Source organism: Tachypleus tridentatus, chromosome 13 (genome assembly GCF_004210375.1).
Source record: "Tachypleus tridentatus isolate NWPU-2018 chromosome 13, ASM421037v1, whole genome shotgun sequence".
NCBI classification, from domain to species: Eukaryota; Metazoa; Arthropoda; class Merostomata; order Xiphosura; family Limulidae; genus Tachypleus; species Tachypleus tridentatus.
In genome coordinates, this window is record NC_134837.1 from 183914855 (window position 1) to 183934684 (window position 19830).

At 32.6% G+C, this 19830-nt stretch overlaps 2 protein-coding genes across 4 annotated transcripts in view; one reads left to right on the plus strand and one right to left on the minus strand.

The window, feature by feature from the left end:
- Positions 1-148, minus strand: part of LOC143241073 (cytochrome P450 3A29-like) — a 44329-nt gene extending 44181 nt beyond the window's left edge. Inside the window, exon 1 of one of the 2 annotated variants that reach the window (XR_013022170.1) lies at positions 9-148. Coding sequence is in view for 1 of the 2 variants with exons in the window: in XM_076484582.1 (XP_076340697.1) it covers positions 9-85 (77 nt within the window). In the remaining variant the exon portion in view is untranslated. The remainder of the gene's footprint in view (positions 1-8) is intronic. The other variant, XM_076484582.1, reaches the window with a different exon arrangement.
- Positions 149-7505: 7357 nt separating this feature from the next.
- Positions 7506-19830, plus strand: part of LOC143238519 (thioredoxin reductase 1, cytoplasmic-like) — a 37487-nt gene continuing 25162 nt past the window's right edge. The window contains exons 1-4 of one of the 2 annotated variants that reach the window (XM_076478807.1): positions 7506-7568; positions 7840-8048; positions 12742-12810; positions 15479-15529. In XM_076478807.1, coding sequence (XP_076334922.1) covers positions 12789-12810; positions 15479-15529 — 73 coding nt within the window. In that variant the 5' untranslated portion in view covers positions 7506-7568; positions 7840-8048; positions 12742-12788. The remainder of the gene's footprint in view (positions 7569-7839; positions 8049-12741; positions 12811-15478; positions 15530-19830) is intronic. The other variant, XM_076478808.1, reaches the window with a different exon arrangement.

Genomic DNA, 19830 nt, shown 5'->3' on the forward strand with positions numbered 1-19830 from the left:
GTTCTTACCTGAATTGAGTTTCCTCTGATTTGTCAGATCTGCACGCTCGCGAGTGTGACACACTGATATTCCAACTTTTCCTCATAATTCTAGCAAATTAATATTTCGGGATCGTGTCATCTGGTTATAAGGAGTAATTAACCTTCGTAACGTTCATACTTCAAACTGCAGAAAAGATATTAAACATGGATATTATAACCTGATAGCAGAAGATAGAATGTTTCATTTATAAAATAATATGTGGTATAACCTATCATAAGTACAAATATTTACCTAATTATTAACAGATCAACACAGAGTGACTCATCAATATGCCAGTGACTGACATCATGAAGCAACGAGGGTTATGTTAATGTACGTGTGTAGGTTTTTGAAATAAAATAAAGGGAACAGTTATAAAATTTCCTGATATTTCCGAGTTCTTGGTTACACTGATTAGGAAAGTTCATGAACATCTTGATAAGGATTACCTGGACATCAGAACATTTTATTGTGATATAGTAACCATCTCAAAAGATATGGTCCACCTCAGGATAATTACACATGATATCTGGACCTAGCCAGTATTAGACAAGTAAGTTTAAATTATTCGTGCATCGAATTGTTTTTGGATCCAGGATTTTTTATTACCGATTCCGTGATAATATGTCATATATACAATGACAATGTAAAAAATATATATCAACAATACTACAACTTGTCCTGTAACCACTGCTGGATTTTGTTGTTTGTTATACATACAAAATGAACGGTTCCATTCAGTCTTTTTTTATTAGTTTTTTATACCGAGAGTTGTAAACGGAAGAATATAAAATGAATCGTTATGAAACAAAACGTGGACTCTCTCAGTAGTGGTCGGTGTTATAATAAATATTTAACATGAAGGTCAAGCAATATCAGTTCAAAACTGAAAATATTAGTCTTAAAAATGTCTGGTAAAACATAAAGTTATTCCATAACTGATCTGATGAAAATTAAATTTATAGCTATGATCATGAAGCCAATATGTTATACAATGTGTTATAGAAGATTTTTGTTATTGTTGTTTTGTTTTTTTGCTGTTATTTGTTTTGTGGTGCGATTATTGCTTATACAAACTAACAAATTATAGTTCGAGTAACATGACTTTCCATTTCGTATATCCGAGACAGAATGAATAATCAAATGAAACCGTCTGAAACTCACAGATCTTTTAAGATGTGATTTCAAATAACATCTTATGAAAACACTTTACTGATAAACTCACAAAACTGAGAATCATTAGAACCTTTATAAACGAAGCACTAACAATAGAACCACTTCAAACATCAACCAGTTCCAACTAATGACGAACACCTACCGGAAAGTCATTTGTCACCCTATTTACCCTATTAATCTGGCTTACTCGTTACGTGTTTTACCACGTTTATAATGATGAGTCTATTACCTATTAGACAACATTAATATATTTAGTGAGAAAGCCGCTTTAATTGTGTAAATACAATGAAAATATTTAGTAATCAACCTGTTTTGTTGTAAAGTACTGCCCTCTGTAGGAAGAAAAGAAACCAACTAGTACAGTATAATTGGAATACTATTAATATTTACTTAAAATCCACAAAGAACTAAATGAAGAATGTATTGTTAAAAATTTGACAAGTTTAATACTAATGTCTTATTATGAATATAATTATAATTATACTCAGCGTGTAAAATTATTTTTCTTCAATAAATATAATGTATCTTTCCAAATAATCTTGTCTTTACTTTTTTTGTTTCCCCTGTCGTTTCATCAAGATAGAAAAAATGTAGGGGGTTTGTCCCACAGTTTATGACCATGTGTCACCATACATATATGTCTTTTCTTTAATTTTCTTCTCTGTCAGACAGAATCTACTTATTAAGTTAGAAAATATTATTTTGTGATAATAATTTCCCAAATGTGTGAAGTATGTATTTCCATTTTGGATTTAAATGTGGTGAATAACCGTATAACTTAGTATTTGTTGATGATGTAACCTCATTTTATCAGTGTCACAAAAACGTACAATAATCTGTTAAAATTAAAAATTAACTAAATACCATTGTTATATGGAATTTTGCATTCCTCGTCAATGAATTCCCTTCTCTGAGTCTTATTGTAAAGTTATATGTGTTATTTAGCTACACATATAACACAAAGCTACACGAGGGCTATCTGCGCAGGCCATCCCTAATTAAGCAGTGTAAGACTAAAAGGAAGGCACTTAGTCATCACCAACCACCGCCAACTTTTATCAAAGAATAATGGGATTGACCGTCACTTTATAACGCCCCCACGGCTGAAAGGGCGGCCGTGTTTGGTGTGACGCCGGGGAGATGTGTGTGTGTTTTATTTTTCCGATATTACTTTATCACATTGCTTCACATGTAAAGATGTGCAGAGTAATGGATCGCCTCTAGAAACCACTTTAAATAATATTGTTCGTTTCGTTGATTTTATTTAAAGCTTGTGGTAAGATTTTTTTCACTCACATATATGCAGTCTTTATTTCTCGCTACATACTACCTCATCAGGAGCTTTGTGGACTATTTTGGCTACATACGACCTAACAGGACCTACGTGGACTATCTTAGCTACACATTACCTCATCAGGACCTTCGTGGAGTACTTTGGCTATACACTTCCTCATCAGCATCTTCGTAGATTACTTTAGCTACTCATTACCTTATCAGGTTATGGAACTGATAGGACCAATTCAATAATGTTGGTCAATTGAGAAACAAGCATATTATGATGGAAAGGTACCATGAGAGAAATACCAGGCAGTATGAAAGAGTTACTAAAGTTAATGGATAAAGTAGTAAATTACAAACTAACATTTAGAGTAACCGTTCAAGATTAAGTAACCCATAACAACTGCCAATCATTTGTTTATTATTGTATAATAAATATCAACTATCTGTTGTACAAATATCAGCTATCTCTAGTATAAATATCAGCTCTCTGTTGTATAAATATCAGCTATCTGTTGTATAAATATCAGCTATCTCTGTTGTATAAATATCAGCTTTCTGTTGTATAAATATCAATTGTCTCTGTTGTACAAATATCAGCTATCTTCGTATAAATATCAATTATCTATTGTATAAATATCAACTATCTGTTGTATAAATATCAGCTGTCTCTTTTGTACAATTATCAACTGTTTATTGTATAAATATCAACTATCTCTTTTGTATAAATATCAATTATTTGTTGTATGAATATCATCTATCTCTGTTTACAAATATCAGCTATCTCTGTAGTATAAATATCAGCTATCTGTTGTATATATATCAGCTATCTCTATTGTATAAATAGCAACTATCTGTTGTACAAATATCAGCTATCTGTTGCATAAATATCAGTTATCTATTGTATAAATATCAGCTATATGTTGTATAAATATCAGTTATCTATTGTATAAATATCAGCTATATGTTGTATAAATATCAGCTATTTCCATTGAAAGTCTATACAAATTAGAAAGGGCAGTCAAACATTTTGTTATTGAATCTGGAAGAAGTGATTCGTGAATCACAAAAGAAAACGGACTCACACCGCGAGAAACTGGTTTCGATACCTGTAGTAGGCAGAGCACAGATAGCCCATTGTATAACTTAGTGCTTAACTTCAAACAAATAAAAACAGAACAAAAAAATGTTTCAATTTCTATTTAAATAAACATATTTTCAGGAATTGCAGACAAAACTCTATAATTACTCAACTGTTTATCCATAATCGAGTAAGTAAACTATACGACAGAGGGCGCTTCAGGTGCAACTTTAAAAAGCACGTTTCTAGGAGCTGCATATAAAAACCTTTAAGATATAAACTTTGCTTTCAAATGATTCAGGAAACGAAAACTGTTCTAAGTGTGGAAAATAAAAACACTACATATCAATCTTTTACTTATTTTGTTTTTAATGTTGTTTTTTTATATTTCGTATAGAGCTGAACCAAATCTTAAGGATCTCCATTATAACTCTCTGACCTAAGACTACAGAAAAATGGCGTCAGGTGCATCTACCTCACGTGCGATAAAAGGCATATTATTTAAAGAACTCAGTCCAAAGATATACTCTTAAAAAGTATTCAGTATGTTCATAGATACTGATTATACAGTTATAATTATTTGATCTGATTCGGTAATGAAAACTAAGAAGTTGCTTATAGAGATGAAGGGAGAAAAGAAAAAAAAGAGATGAATTAATTCAAACAGCACGTCCTTCGTGATGACGAGAATAACATGTGATCATAAAGTTTCAGTAAGAGTAATGTTAACAGGAAGCTTCCTTACAAAACTAATCTGTAGATAACTGACATTAAACAAGACTTCATACAGACTCATACATGCGACTGTAGGCTTCCCAAGAACAGTTTCTCAATTCGTGAGCTGGAAATCCCTTCACACTACACAAAAATTACACCATTAGAATGCGAACTTTAGTAGCAACAACGATAGTTTATTTGACGAATTCTGTGCAAAGCTACTCGAGAGCTTCCTTCACTGCCGGCTCTAAATTTAAAATTACAGAAGGGAATATAGACAGTTAGTGAACTGCCAACATTTGAACTTCTGTTACCAAACAGTGGGGATACAACGTAACTCTTATGATGCACCCACGCCCTCAAAGTGTAGACTACATTTTTGTTTGTTTGTGTGTGTAGTCTGAACCACAGATTCACTGTAAGGCACGTTAACAACCGAAACTTTAGTAAAATATATGAGTGACATAAGAAAGAGAGAGATACTTTACTAAATTGTCTGTTAATTGATTAGCCAGTATGTTACAATAGTGAGTTGATTATGGAGTTAGCGAATTTGTTAGTAATTTATCAGTTACTTAAGTTTCGTAAATACTGAATTTACGTTTTAACGAACAAATATAAATACAAGAATGTTAGCAAGTGACTGTTTAGTTATGTTGTTAAAAGTTTAGAAAACAAAGAAAAGAAGACATTTTTATTTCATCCAAACCTTCGCTTCTGCGTCTTCATCACGGCTAATAAACAATCAATTACTTAGCTTTCTCTATAACGTAAAAAGCACGATCCAATAAGATGTTTAATTGTTGTGACACCACGATGTGAAAGTAATGTTGCACCAGCTTCCATTGTTGGGTTGGTTCTTTTGGAATGCTTATTGGTGTGTCAACAGTAAATTTTAGTTCTTATAATGGTTACAAATTGAGTTTTAAAATCATGTGTAGCTTTGTACTGTTTAACAACAAATCTTTATTTAGAATAAAAATATCTTCTTTTATATATATCTTCAGTTTAAAAGTCGTTTATTTTTCTAAACCGACAGTGGATCTAAAATTGGAATCGGTACCTAGAGTGTAAATGGGCACCACGATATAATTATATCCAAGAATCACCGACAATGTATTAGTATTTAAAGGTTAGTGAAGCTTGACCGTAGACACATTTGGACTATACTTGTAGGGTTTGGGGTACGTTTCATTAATTGTTTACTCATTTTTGCATTGTAATACTGTTGTATTATTACTATCCCTTACCAATATTCTTAATTTTTTCGGCCTATATAGAAAGTAGATTTTGCTAAAGTTATATAGTGCCACCACGTGATACAAACTAAAACTATCGCTTTCACTGAATGCCGAAAATATTCCATTTTCTTACACGCATAAATGTTCCAATGCATCTTCAATTTTACTGTAGTAACTTCGTACGATTCTAATTTACTACAAACTTTTCAGTCTTTGCTGATATTTACAGGGATCATGATCATAGCTGCCTATGTTACGTCTCAGATTATCTAGTTATTTTATTCCTATTAATATAAAATACAGGAAAGAGTTGGTTTGTTTTGAATTTCGCACAAAGCTACTCGAGGGGTATCTGTGCTAGCAGTCCCTAATTTAGCAGTGTAAGACTAGAGGGAAGAGGTCGTCACCACGCACCGTCAACTCTTAAACTACTCTTTTACCAACGAATAGCGGGATTAACCGTCAAATAATGACGCCCCCACGGCTGAAAGGGCGAGCATATTTGGTGTGATGTTGATTTGAACCCGCGACCTTCACATTACGAGTCGAGTGCCTTATCCACCAGGCCATGCCAGGCCTTACAGGCGAGCTGATAGGGGTTTTAAATCTCCGTAAGAGAGAGCAACTCACTTCTCTCTTGTGTGTTTTTTGTTTCTCTCTTGTAACAATAGTTCTGGCATTTTAATGATGGACTCAATAATCACTTATCTGATCAAACGTAAATATATAATGTTTAATTAATGACTATCAGCTATTGAAATATTGAAAATTCATCAAAATAAAAAGCGGCTACAGTAGCTTTGAAATAGTGACCGGTCAATGTTTTGGAAGAAATTTAAAAAGGTTTTGTTTTAAGAGCCATTATTTATATGCAGGAGACTGATACTGATATGCCGTATTTTTAACTATGCCTATTTTAATAATAAGTGTTCATGTCTAAAAATTGCGATTTCATAACACTCAAACAAATAGTTTGGTAGGAAGCTAAATGAAATTCACGACAGAAAAAGAAATTCGAGGAGGATAATAAATGTGCGTCAGAATTATAAAGCAGCTTACAGAACGTATAGAAGCATTAGACGTAGAAACAGATGTATCACAAGGAATTTAAACAAAATAAAACGCGAATGAAATGGATATTCTACAACTTTATAGGACACTTATTTCGTTTGAAAAACTATGAAATTGGGAGTGTATTTGTATTCTAGTGTAGCACTGGATATTTAACTGTTTTTGATTCATTATATATATTTTTACATTGATAAGGGTTTCAAAAGTGAGTCATATTTTAAGCTGTTTTCTGTGAAACAGTTAATAAAGAAAGCAGTAAAACTATAATAAATATAGTTCTTGTGATTAGAAAATATTCTTCATCGAGTCCAGAATCCATTTCACAGTCAATAAAACTCGCAGCTAGTTTGTACATTACGTGTACAGGTACACACACCTGTACCTTCGGTGCAGCACATACATTTATGTATCGTGTAGTATTGATTTTCAAGTTGTGGAAATACATTCCACTGGCCAAGTGCATGTACTCATGTTACATTTTAGATTGCAACTGCAACATTTGTTGTATATTTTACGTATATTATGCCACTTTGTATCCCTGTGTGTTGTGGGAAAACTGAGGTTGTTCCTTTTCATGCAGGTGGGTATCAATCTAATATTGTCATTGGTAAGTTGTGTTAATATTTATACAAATATTGTTATTCTGAAGAAAAATTATTATCTTCTTTATTATTGCTTTTTCATTCAAAACTTTAATTGTTTATTCATAAACAAGCCAAAAAACGTTTAAAATGGACTGTATTTAACTATTGTTTCTAAACCGAAAAGGCTAAAAATAACTAATATGTTATAAAAACATAATCTATATCTGTAAAGCTGAAAAGATGTTCATAATAAATTATAATTGATATTTGTAAAATTGATGTATTATACAATATATATATTAAAAAAAAACAAAAAAACCATTAAACAGTTGCTTTGAAAACTGTGATCAGTCACTGTGTGTACCTTATTGCAGCAGACCTAAAGAGTCGTGGTATCAGGTAAAATCTCTTATCGGCACTAGATACAGCAGATATAATGTAATTCACATAAAAATTATATACACTTATTTATTTCATCCTCAAGTTATTTCTAATGATAATGATTCCACAGAATCAGTTTTTAATAGCGAATGAATTAAGTATACTATGTCAATTTGCACAGAATATGTTTTAGATATACGTCTATTATTGTGTTGATTAGGCAGTGCATATCTCAAGTCTTGCAAAATGGGTGATGTAGTAACACTAATAGCTAAACGTTACTTCACAGATAATAGTTCTGACACTCATAATGAACTGTTAGCACGAACTGACTCATCCTCAGCTACTCACATATTTGTCATTACTGCAGACCCTGTTGAAAGAAAGACGTCATGTGATAATGGAAAATTAACTCAGGCATTGACTTTTATAGAAGAAGACTTTGATTTTGATTTAATTGTCCTAGGAGGAGGATCTGGTGGTCTTGCAGCATCCAAGGTAAGTTTATCAACACACAGTTATCAACATAAGTAGTCACCAAAGGTTTAATTTCTGTTTATCACTACAGAGCTATCAACGTAAGTAGTCACCAAAGGTTTAATTCCTGTTTATCACTACACAGCTATCAACATAAGTAGCCACCAAAGGTTTAATTCCTGTTTATCACTACAGAGCTATTAACATAAGTAGTCACCAAAGGTTTAATTCCTTTTTATCACTACACAGCTATCAACATAAGTAGCCACCAAAGGTTTAATTCCTGTTTATCACTACACAGCTATCAACGTAAGTAGTCACCAAAGGTTTAGTTCCTGTTTATCACTACACAGCTGTCAACATAAGTAGTCACCAAATATTTAATTCCTGCCCCTGCTAGTACAGCAGTAAGTCTGTGGACTTACAATGCTAAAATCAGGGGTTCGATTCCCCTCAGTGGGCTCAGCAGAAAGCCCAGTGTAGCTTTGCTATAAGAAAAACACACATTAACACACAGCTATCGACATAAGTAGTCCCCAAATGTTTAGTTTCTGTTTATCGACACACAGCTATCAACATAAGTAGTCACCAAATGTTTAGATTCTGTAAAACCATCATCTGTAAAATTCTATTTTTATTTTTGAATTTAGTTTTATACACCAACTTAACAGTGATATATGAGAATTCATCATTAACAAGTTAGTGAAATAACTCCAAACATATCTCTGGTTTATCAACACAAATATTGCCATTCTAGTAAGCTGTCATTATTTTACTAGTTTTTATTTTTTAGAAGACATACACTGTCAGTTATATTATGTTGGATAAATTAATACAAACGTTTTGTACCATAAGAATGTATACTTAACTATTTTCTAAGGAATATAGTTTCTCTATAACCATTTTGTTTGAACAGTTAAGAAACATAATTGTTCATATTGTCTTTTTTTATGTGTACAAAAGTTAAAATCATTTGTAAGTATATGCTATAATTACTTTTTAAGAAGTTAGTTTAATTATTCTATTCATAGTGTGAATCTTGATTTCGCAGTCCAACATCATATAAATATCGGAACAGTTGGGCGACATACTTTTTTTCTAATAAGCATAGTGTTTTAAAAGATATATATACACACACCAACACCAAGTGGAACAACTTCAGTTAAATATATGGCTTTAAAAATGTATATATATACACCAATACCAAGTGGAACAATGTGGAGTATGTATAGAGTTAAAAAAAGATGTGATACCATACTCCCTAAAATTTCAAGAATGTTTAAATATAAACCTGTTTCATGTTAGTATATCAAACTTTTTGAGAAGAAGACTTGTAATGCCGTATTTTACTACATAGCCTCTATCACTATTGGAAAGTAATACTGTTCCTTTTTAGTTACCACAATTTGTGGAATGTAATACTAGACTTTATGTAGTCATCTCTCCACGTGGAAGGTAATACCTGTCTTTATGTATTCATCACTACTTGTAGAAGGTAAATACAACAAATGTCTTAGTTCATATGAGAAAAGCCTTTGGACTTAAAACATTTCAGTATTTGTTCCAGTAGCTCCTTTTCAAATGTTTCTGTTTTGAATTAAAACTTAGACTAAATATTTTGTTCTTTTCTGGATAAACATAAAAATAAATATATGACATATTATATTAGTTGTGTCTTTATTGCAATATTTACATATTATCATAGGAAACTAAAACTGGCAGCATTTTCTCCAGCAGTGATAAGAACTCATACCATTTCCTTGTGTAGTCATTTATACCAACTGGTATTCAGCATTAGTCGAACTGTCTACTGTCATTCAGTAGCAGGAAAGTCTTGACCTAGTATGTGTGTAAGGTACACAGAAGGTACCTACTTGAAATATTTGTAAGATAACAGGAAAAAGCCTGACCTTACACCTCTTGTTTGGAACAGAGAAGAGTGCTATGGGTTGTCTCTGATGATGGGAACAATCATATCTCAACCAGTAATATTCAGATGTTCCATGTTCTGTCTGCCTCAATGGGATCTTGTGGCTTAGGGCAAAATCTGAAAAGCAGACCATATCCCTTGTACTGGGAACAAAATAAACCTTATATGTGAAAACATTCAGCATCAGGAAATCGAAAAATACATAATCCATCCTTTATCCCCAGCCTTTTCCCATTAAAACTTCTGAGGCTTTACTGGTTAATGATGTATTTATCCATCTTTTTCTGTCTCGAAAATTTCTCGATCATTACCGTTCCCAGCTTGTAGCATCTCCAAGACATAATTCAGTCTTCATGAGATCATAACTACATTTTGTGATGTTTTCTGTATATCACATAATTATTATTCAGCTAAACCTTACTTATTACTTTTAGTTTATTCCTCCCTTCCCTGATATTTGGGTTCACACTGATCATTTAACCTCACTGTTACATGGAGTTTAGTATGTTGTGCCCCCCCTCAAGGCTTTCAGCTTATTTTACCCTTTCCTCCCATCAGTAGTATTCAAGCTTTCCATTACCTATTTGGGGGGCAGATCCAGAATTACTTATTTCTTAGTGTTATATATGTGATTTCTTTGTTGTTGGCACATTAGGTCATGATTCTGTATTAGCTTGGATCCATTTTCCCTTCAATTTTCTTAGAGTTATAAGTAAAACCCACTTTTTTGGTGTTTTTGTTGCTGAATCAGTCCTGGGAATTAACAGGCCTTACAAATATTGTTGCATTTTATATCCATAAGAGCCACATTTGCTTCTATCTCCTACTATTCCTTTACCAAGCAGTTAAAGCATTATTGAAACAAAATTACATGTAATCCTTACATCCATGCATTCCACACAAAGGTTAATGAAAACGTGAACAATTATTATGATTTACATAATCAGGTTTATTACTCCAACTAGTAAATAATTTTAGTGAATAGCAAATACGCACTTTGGTTTTACAAAGAAAAAACAAAAATGTCTGGTTTCTTATTTCTTTGTTTCTTTCCCTCCTCCTTCAGCTCCCATGACTTACCAACTTTTCTTGAATAAAGTTTGGTACTTGCTCTGACATCAGGCAAGTGAACCTGTTTACTGTTTTTCCTAGAGTTTTATTTCCACCCTTTTGTTGTCTCAAAGACAAATGGAAATTTGCAGCTGTTAATCAACTGTTTCTATTTCAGTCTCTTTATTTTAGTGCACAAGTTCCACCCTAAAGTTCTTCTTTCCCTTAGGTAGGTGTTTTCTCTTGAATTTTGGATGTTGTCAAAGGATCTTTTCTGCAGTTCTCTCATACAGCAATATCATATTTTTCTCATCCTTTACTTTAGTTTGACCCTTTCTGGTTGGTTAATCAATATCAGGCCTTTACTTAGGACCTGCTTTTATACCTTACATGTTTGGACGAATAGTCAGAGCTTGTGCACATTATGTCAATACTCAGGGACTTCAGTTTCTTTATTATATTGCTGGCTGTCTTCTTCTAGCTTTCCAAACTGGAATTGGCTACTCTTATGCAACAGCTACTTTCTGTGGCAGCTCAGATGGGCTGGTTAGTTAAAAGGCAGAAGTCCTTCCTCTGATCCTCTCATTATCTTGTCCCAGCATTGAGGTTTTGGATTTGAATGAACCAGGTAACATAAGCCCTAACACGAGTGTATTCCATCCTCTTAATGTTAGATGATAGTTTCCAGACTGATGAAGAGGTACTTATTCTTGTGTCCCACCCAGTAATTGGTGCTGGTCTTAATCCCCAATTTATGGGATTGAGGTTTGAGAGTATGATACTAATCCACATGCTGTTTGGGTGAGTATCATACTCTCATAACCTCAGATAGGAGGTTTTAGGTGCATTTGGCTTGCGAAGTACAATCTAACATGCCCCAACCACTCTATACCTCACAGTTTCCACCCTTGTATTTTATGAATCATACACACAGGCAAAGAATATACTTTGCTCAGAAGTGATACAATTCCCTTCTTCTTAACTTTAGATCTGTTTCTCTCATTGTCAGAGGTATCCTATGGATGATTTTTAGAGCACATCAGTTCCTCCTCCTCCTCATTGTGAGATTCTAGCAAATCTAGTGAGAAAAGGTGAATACAGAATCAGAAGTTATAATTTTCCTATACTGAAAATGTATTTCTGATAGATACCTACCTCTCTTCTTACTTCCTACACTTCTTCCCATTTCTTTGGTGCTCACACCTTCTGCCAAACTTCGAAGTGAAGGCTCATTTGAAGAGCGTTAAGTGAGTCAGTCACATGTGTCTTGTGAGTATGCTATGCTACTACTGATTATCAGATGATGCATGATGAGTTGCATGAGAGACGTGTTGAAATATGCCACATCCAACAAAGGGGAATGCAAGTCTTGTGGCATGTGTAAAGAAAATTGTTACATATAAGGGGCAGCTCTGAATGAGACTAGCAAATCTGGTGAGAAGAGGTAAGTACCTATCAGAAATTAATTTTCAGTATAGGAGAATTATAAGATCTTAGTCATTTAAAAACAATTCTTGTACTTCCAGATGGATTCAATGAAAGTTGTTATGCTGCATTTTCCAATAAAAAGAAAATATAACTTTAAACTTGAATTGTAGGTAAAAAAAATGTTTATTTATAAGATCTCTGGCTACATAATGAAAAAGTATTAGAACAAAACTTAATTTCTCAGTAACATCACAGTTAATGAGAAAAAATAGTAGTGATTTATGAAAGTTCACTTACTACTTCTAGGGCTTGGAGAAACTTGTGTGAATGTAGGGTGTATACCAAAGAAACTGATGCATAGAGCTGCTATTCTAGGTGAGATTGTTAAGTACTATAGTTTAGAGTGGTTTAAAATCTGATGTTTAATGTGCTATCATTGTATTTTATTTTGAATACATAACAAGTACATGAGAATTTTGTTATTTTAAAAATAATGATTTATGTTCTGATCTGAACCTTTAGGATTATAATATTTTAAAGACATGTTTAAGTAACTGAAGTATTAGTATTATCATAGATGGTAATATTCTAGTTAGTATATTGTCTCAAAATTAATGAAATGTTGTCTTTAAGAGTACAACCATGTCTTACAAGGAATCCTTTAAGAACTTTGTTAAGCTTCAGATTTAAGTGTTTTGAAGACACGTTTCCAGCACATAATTAAATTTGCATGACCAGATGAGAGTTTTCATATATACTCGTGTATATATGTGTGTACATATGTATGTATATATATATATATATATTATTGTACAAAAGTGTTAGGACAACAGAATATTTTGTCATTCTTTCCATTTTGTGGGACTAATTATTCCATGTCATTTCACTGTGATAATGCTTCACTGATCCCTGTTGACAATTCAGTGGGCCAGGGTGACAATACTTACCATTCTTTAGAATTCCCATTTATTCACACCAAGAGTATGTCATAATGATTCAGCTTGATTGAACATACTGATCAAATGTAGGATCTGAAATAACTGTCATGGTACTCCATGCAGTGTTTTAACTATATAGAAAGAAGCTAGGAAGGAGCAGCTCTTAACATATGGTACCAGTATATGCCAGTAGAAATCAATTTAATAACACTTCACAAATAATAAAAAGAGTGTTTAGCACTATATATTAAATTTTGTTGTCATGCCACATCCAAAAAACATGTCAGTAGAGCAGTGAGTTCACATAAAAGGTTTTTGTGATGCTGGTCGGGCTCTCCAACAAATTGCTGCAGACTTGAAATGCTTTCAAGTACATCCTAGATTATGAGACTGAGACGGGTAAATTTGAAAATACAAAAGGAAGAAGCAGAACACCTAAATTAAATTATACTGATGTTAAGTATTTCGTCTGCAAAGCCTTTGTGTAGTAGCAAGACTACCACTGATCTCAAGCATGAGATATATGACCATATCAAAAATGACAGAAAAGTTTCCCATTTTACAGTATCGAGAAGACTCAATACAAATTAGAATATTTGGTCATGTAGCAGTTAAAAAACCTGTACATTGGTTATGAAATATTATCATGAGAGTCATCACCACCCACTGCCAACTCTTGGGCTACTCTTTTACCAACGAATAATGGAATTAACCATCACATTACAATGCCCCCACGGCTGAAAGGGTGAACATGTTTGATGTGACAGGGAAGCAAAAGATATATAACCTCAACAAGTTTATATAAAGGAATGGAGAAATACAGAAAATATTGAAATGAATTTCAAAAAGTGATCCAAATCTCTGGGGCTCTTGAATGGTTCACTGTTCTTTTCCACAATAAATACAATCAATTATTTGAAAGTACTTCAGTTTTGGCTGTTTATTTGAGATTCATTGCACTTTCTGTGTGTGATCCTGTATTCTTATTCTTTTATCAGAAAACACAGAAACATATTATAGAATATATTTAAAGAGATGTATCTGCTACCCTAGAAATATGGGGTTGTGGGAGCACAGCCCCAATTGTCACTATGCTTCTATCACCACCAAGTTTATGAAAATCCAAAGAGCAAAACAATGCATTTTATTTTTTGTTTTTTTGCATTTTAGTAATTAGTTTTTCACAAAACTTAATTCTTCTCATATTTTTTTAATATTTACTTTATCAGTCCTTATATTTCTGTTTTATTTTCTCAATCTTGTACTTAGTTTTGTTATCAGTACTTTATCTCTGTGTTCTTGCACTAAATTTTTGAGTTTTACACTACAATGTCACCTTATGTTATTAGACATTTTTTTACCATACTTTGGCCCAGTGCTTCATATTATGAAAAATTTATAGTCTGTCAAATATTCCCCTTTTTAACTCTTTTGTTTCTGATGAAATAGGGGTGACTATTTTGAAAGTGTAAAAATCTTTGGCCATTTTTTTGAGTTATCAGCTAGTTAACAGAGAAAGTACATGTAGCATATTTTATGTAACTAATAAAAGATTTTCCTGAGATTATAAACATACAGGTTATGTTTATATACTGTTTTCATTTGTTTTCTTTCAGAGGTGTTATTTCAAACATATTAGACCTGCATTGTTTTAGGTTTGGTTTGAATTTTGTGCAAAGCTACACGAGGTCTATCTGTGCTAGCCATCCCTAATTTAACAGTGTAAGACCAGAGGAAAGGCAGCTAGTCATTACCATCCACCACCAATTCTTGGGCTACTCTTTTACCAATGAATAGTGGGATTGGCTGTCACATTATAACGCCCCCATGGCTGAAAGGGTGAACGTGTTCAGTGTGACGGGGATTCAAACCTGCAACCCTCAGGTTATGAGTCGAGTGCCTTAACCATATGGCCACGCCGGGCCGCATTGTTTTAAGCATTTTAAGTATAAATTTATGTTTTCTTTTTAATTATGACTTGAACTGATTTTTAGAACAAAACACTTTAAGTTTGGTAAACATGCTTGACAATTATGGTATTAATGTACTCTGAGTACACTGGCATGTGTGTCAAACAGTTTTAAAATATTTATATGTTTTTATAGGTGAATCTCTTGAAGATTCTAGGAAATTTGGATGGAATACACCAGAGAAAAGTAAGTGTTATTAAAGAAGAAATTTAAGATGCACCATGAATTAGAAATTAAATAACAGTACAATGATGCCATAGACTTCTGAAGTATTGAAGATTTTTTCTTGTTGGCTTGCTGTCTGTAATCACATAATGTAAATTTTATTTCTGATTTTCCATACATATGCTCGACTTTAAATCTTGAACAAACTTCTGTTGTGCCTGATTGCATTAGTCCATTATTGATGATTCATTTCTTTTATTTCTTCCACCTATTTCTGATATTTGCTGTTGATTTTAGAAACTGGTAGAATGCTAATAACCTTTAAATTTTTCATGTTTATCATGTGGATGGCTTTGTTGAAACATTTATGATTGTTGATAGCTTATTGAAACACCCAACTTCTGGCAATTTGATCTCAAATGGTACGCACATCTATCCATAAGCTCAAGCTTCTGGCATGGAGGTTATGCAGTCCTTTGCAGGGCATTAAGCTTTGATTTCTAAGGTTGACATGTATCTATCTCAAACTTTACTTAGTCTCATGATGGACATTTATTAATGGAGATGGTGTATTGAGAGGAGGTTGAACTCACTTGGATAAAAAGTGTCAATCACAACTCGTTTTTTTACCTTTTGCATCTTCCACAATTGCCCTGCATCAAGTGACCTTATTGACTGCCATTTGATACTTGAGACATAATTTCCTTGAGTCCCTAGTACTCTCCAGCTTCCTCAAGTAGCTTTTACTCCATTATCTCAAACAACCACTCCAGTTACTTAATTAGTATGTAAAAGTTACATTTTATGTTTTTTCTCAATATCCATTTGCAACCTTAGCTCTATATGCTATGTTTCACCTTTACCTGAATGTTTATGTTTTGTTGTTGTTGACCTACAAACATCACCAGTCAGAGTGGTTTGCACTGATTGTTCACAGGATGCTATAGGTACAGTTGGTGTAATATAATAATTCCTGTTTTGTGTAGTGTGAATGTAAAGATAAAAGTTCAGTTTGCATGCTTTTCCAAAGTTTAATGATAAAAACTGTAAAATTTCCTTGGAAACGACTTTCCAAATAACCTAAATTTTAGCATTATTCACCACTAGAGGAAACAACTCTGAAAAAAAAAAAGCATGTCACATGTAGTAGTAACTGCTGGAGTGAGAACTTGAAAAATGAGCAGTCAGCAATCATGGTCAGTGGATCCTTACTTTATCCCTCACAAATTTTTATAATATATACTAAGTTTAGCACTAGCTGCATGAAACTGTGAATTCTATTTGAATTTGCTTATGTTTGCTAAATTTTTAGTAAATATTCGTCAGCCCCAGATGAGAAAGAAAGTCCATTAATAAAATTGTTCCCAGATATTATTTTGTATAGTCCAGCTCAGAATAAGTGCCATCTGCTCATTGTTTTACACATTGTCATTTGTAAATATAACACACTTTCCAGTACTATGCAGTGTACTTGATGCTGTGATTAATATTAGTAATATTTTCACATGTACATTACTTCTGTCTATGAGTAGTTAAATAATAATTATTATATTCTATCATTAGTTGACATAACACACAAAGAAACTTGAGTGAAAAAAATCCAAATCTTGGGTTTGGCTCAAACAGTAAGAGATAAGTTGAATATAAATTTGGTTTTGTAGCACATAAATAGACTGATGAAATGTGAGTGATGCCAAAAGTGTATTAATTGTTTATAGGTAGAGTTATCATCAGAGTTTTTTGTTTTAATATGGTATGTAATAATATATCAAAACCATTTAAGTGTATGCATTTGTTATAATCTAATGGAATGAATTATGGGCTGTTTGAAATATATCTCCTACACTATCAGTAAATATTTTGGTTTTCTTGAATTCACTTACATAGACGTTTCAAAAACATACTGATTTTTTGAAAATAAAGTGTTGGTGTCTTGGAAATTTTTTGTAGTACATTGAGATATTTACCTCAGATATATGTTCATAAATATTGGTTTATTTTTTATGTTATCCATTTCAAAACTAACAAGCTAAAGATATCCAATAAATTGTTAGTATGCCTTGTGATGTTCAGAAGTTAAGCTTCAAAAAAGTATGGCTTTATTTTTTGATTTACGTATTTCAACAAAATATTTTTTTAAATTTAAACTCATTTTTCTTCTTAAAGTTTGTGTGGAACCTTTATCAATTTATAATTTGTACATATTTACTTAAAATAAATTATTATATTAAAAAAATGCTACTTTTCAACAGAATGAGTAACATATCTCTTGCCGCTTGTCAAAGAGATTTTTTTCATGGGCTTAGCCTATAAATAGAACTTCCACCTCTACAACTAATGACCTGTACTATTCCAGTATATAGTGTAATCATCAATAGACTATATCTCTCCACCAGTAGGAGAGAAATGACATCTTCCATATACAGCACTTCCCTTAAGCACTTTGTTTATATTCCAAAAGATTATTCCTCTTCTCAGAACTGCAGTGTTCATTCACTTTCTACGTTATTATAAGTTACAGTATGTTTGAGTTTATTATTTTAACCTTCTCTCAAGTTGTTATTTTTCTTGAACTTACACTCATGACTTGAGTTAAAGATTCTTATATGAATTATTATATTTTCTTATTTTATTTTGATTTCTTTTTTAGTTAAATTATGAAGTTTTGAGATATGTTTTTCTTGAGTTTATAATATATTTTATTTTTACAAGATTGTCCCCTCTTATCATTAAACATCATTAAACTGATGTTACAGTTTTGATAATATGAAATAAAATAAGTACAATAGACACACTCACAAAAGAAATCTTCTAAGGTATGTCAGAAGGAATGCAGCTGTTTTCAGAAAGAGAAGGAAAGGCCATCCTTGGTCTCAGGGTGCGGCTAGTATGCGTCCATTGTTGTTATCATAAAAGGAAAGCACGAATAAGAAAAAATACATAAAAATCATACTTTTTTTAAAGTTTCTGGATCTACTTGAATATAATTTCTCATATCCAAGTATCTGAAACTTTTTTAGGTTCAGAATCTTCTCCATGGGATTTGTCTTTTCTTCTTTAAGTAGTGACTGGAGATATTCTAATGATGTATAATGTTACCATTATTGTATATCACATGGTTGGTTCTATCCTACGTTCTTCATCTGAGGAAGCCACCTGTAACTTCTGCTCTGCCTGCCTTTTCTTTTGATGTATTTTACTGGCTATTCCCTCAACCTGTCTTTTATTCTGTTTTTTTTGTTTCAGATAATTATGATGAAGTAAAACTCGCTTTTAATCTTTGTTTCTCTGATATTTCAGATATATCACCTTTTTGTCATTTATTCTAGTTGGGTGAATTTATTGTATGCATGTCAACACTCAGATTTGTTTCTTCTCCCTTTTTCCTGCCTGATTTGTGTAAATCCTTTCTTTCTTAGCTTTGTGTTGATTCCCATTTACCATCGACTCCTGAACTTCAAACTCCTGTTCTACAGTCTACTGGAAATCAGTTTGTTTTTGACGGACTCCTGAACTTCAGACTCCTGTTCTGTAGTCCACTGTAAGTCAGTTTGTTTTTGACCTCCAATCTTTTGATTCTCTTCTCTATTTTTGCTGTTTTTTTATTCTCCTTCTTAATTTACCTTTCTCTTTCCTATTGAGGCTTTGCCTCACAAAACCAACAGCTTTACTGGGGAGGGTTTTACTAACCAGTTCATTTGATTTTTGTTTTCTTTTTTGGAGTTGCTACATTGGGATGCAGAATTTTGTTTTTGATATATGTGTGGAAGAGTTCTTCATCCTGCGATCTTTTTCTAGTGATTCACCTTCCTGACAGAACAGCCATCAAAAAACTTAAAGATTAATTGTTGTTTCCAGAACCACTTCTTAGCTTTGGTTGTGTGGGATCTTGGCTTTTAAACTTTGTCACTTGTGGACGTACTTTATAGAAAATATTTAGATTACATAAGTTTATCTTAGAAGCTTTGTCTTTCAGGACTGTTCAATTCATGTGTATTATGATTTTATCTATCTATTTTATGTATCACTTTGGGCACTTGGTTAGTATATCTGACACTAAACTAGTAAAATGTTTTTTCTTGAGGTACTCCTGTTTCCCTTCTTTCAACAATATTTTGTATATTGAATCTTTTGATCCTCTTTCACTTCATTGGACTCTGTGATCCTTTATATTTTTTAATGTATAATATTTTCTTCTAATTATACTGCATATTACTTTACTGTTGCTTTACATTACTTCAGTCGTACACTGACATATTGCTTTTATTCCTAAATTACTCCTTCTATTCCAAGACTTAGTTTCCGTGGGAGGATAATTAGAT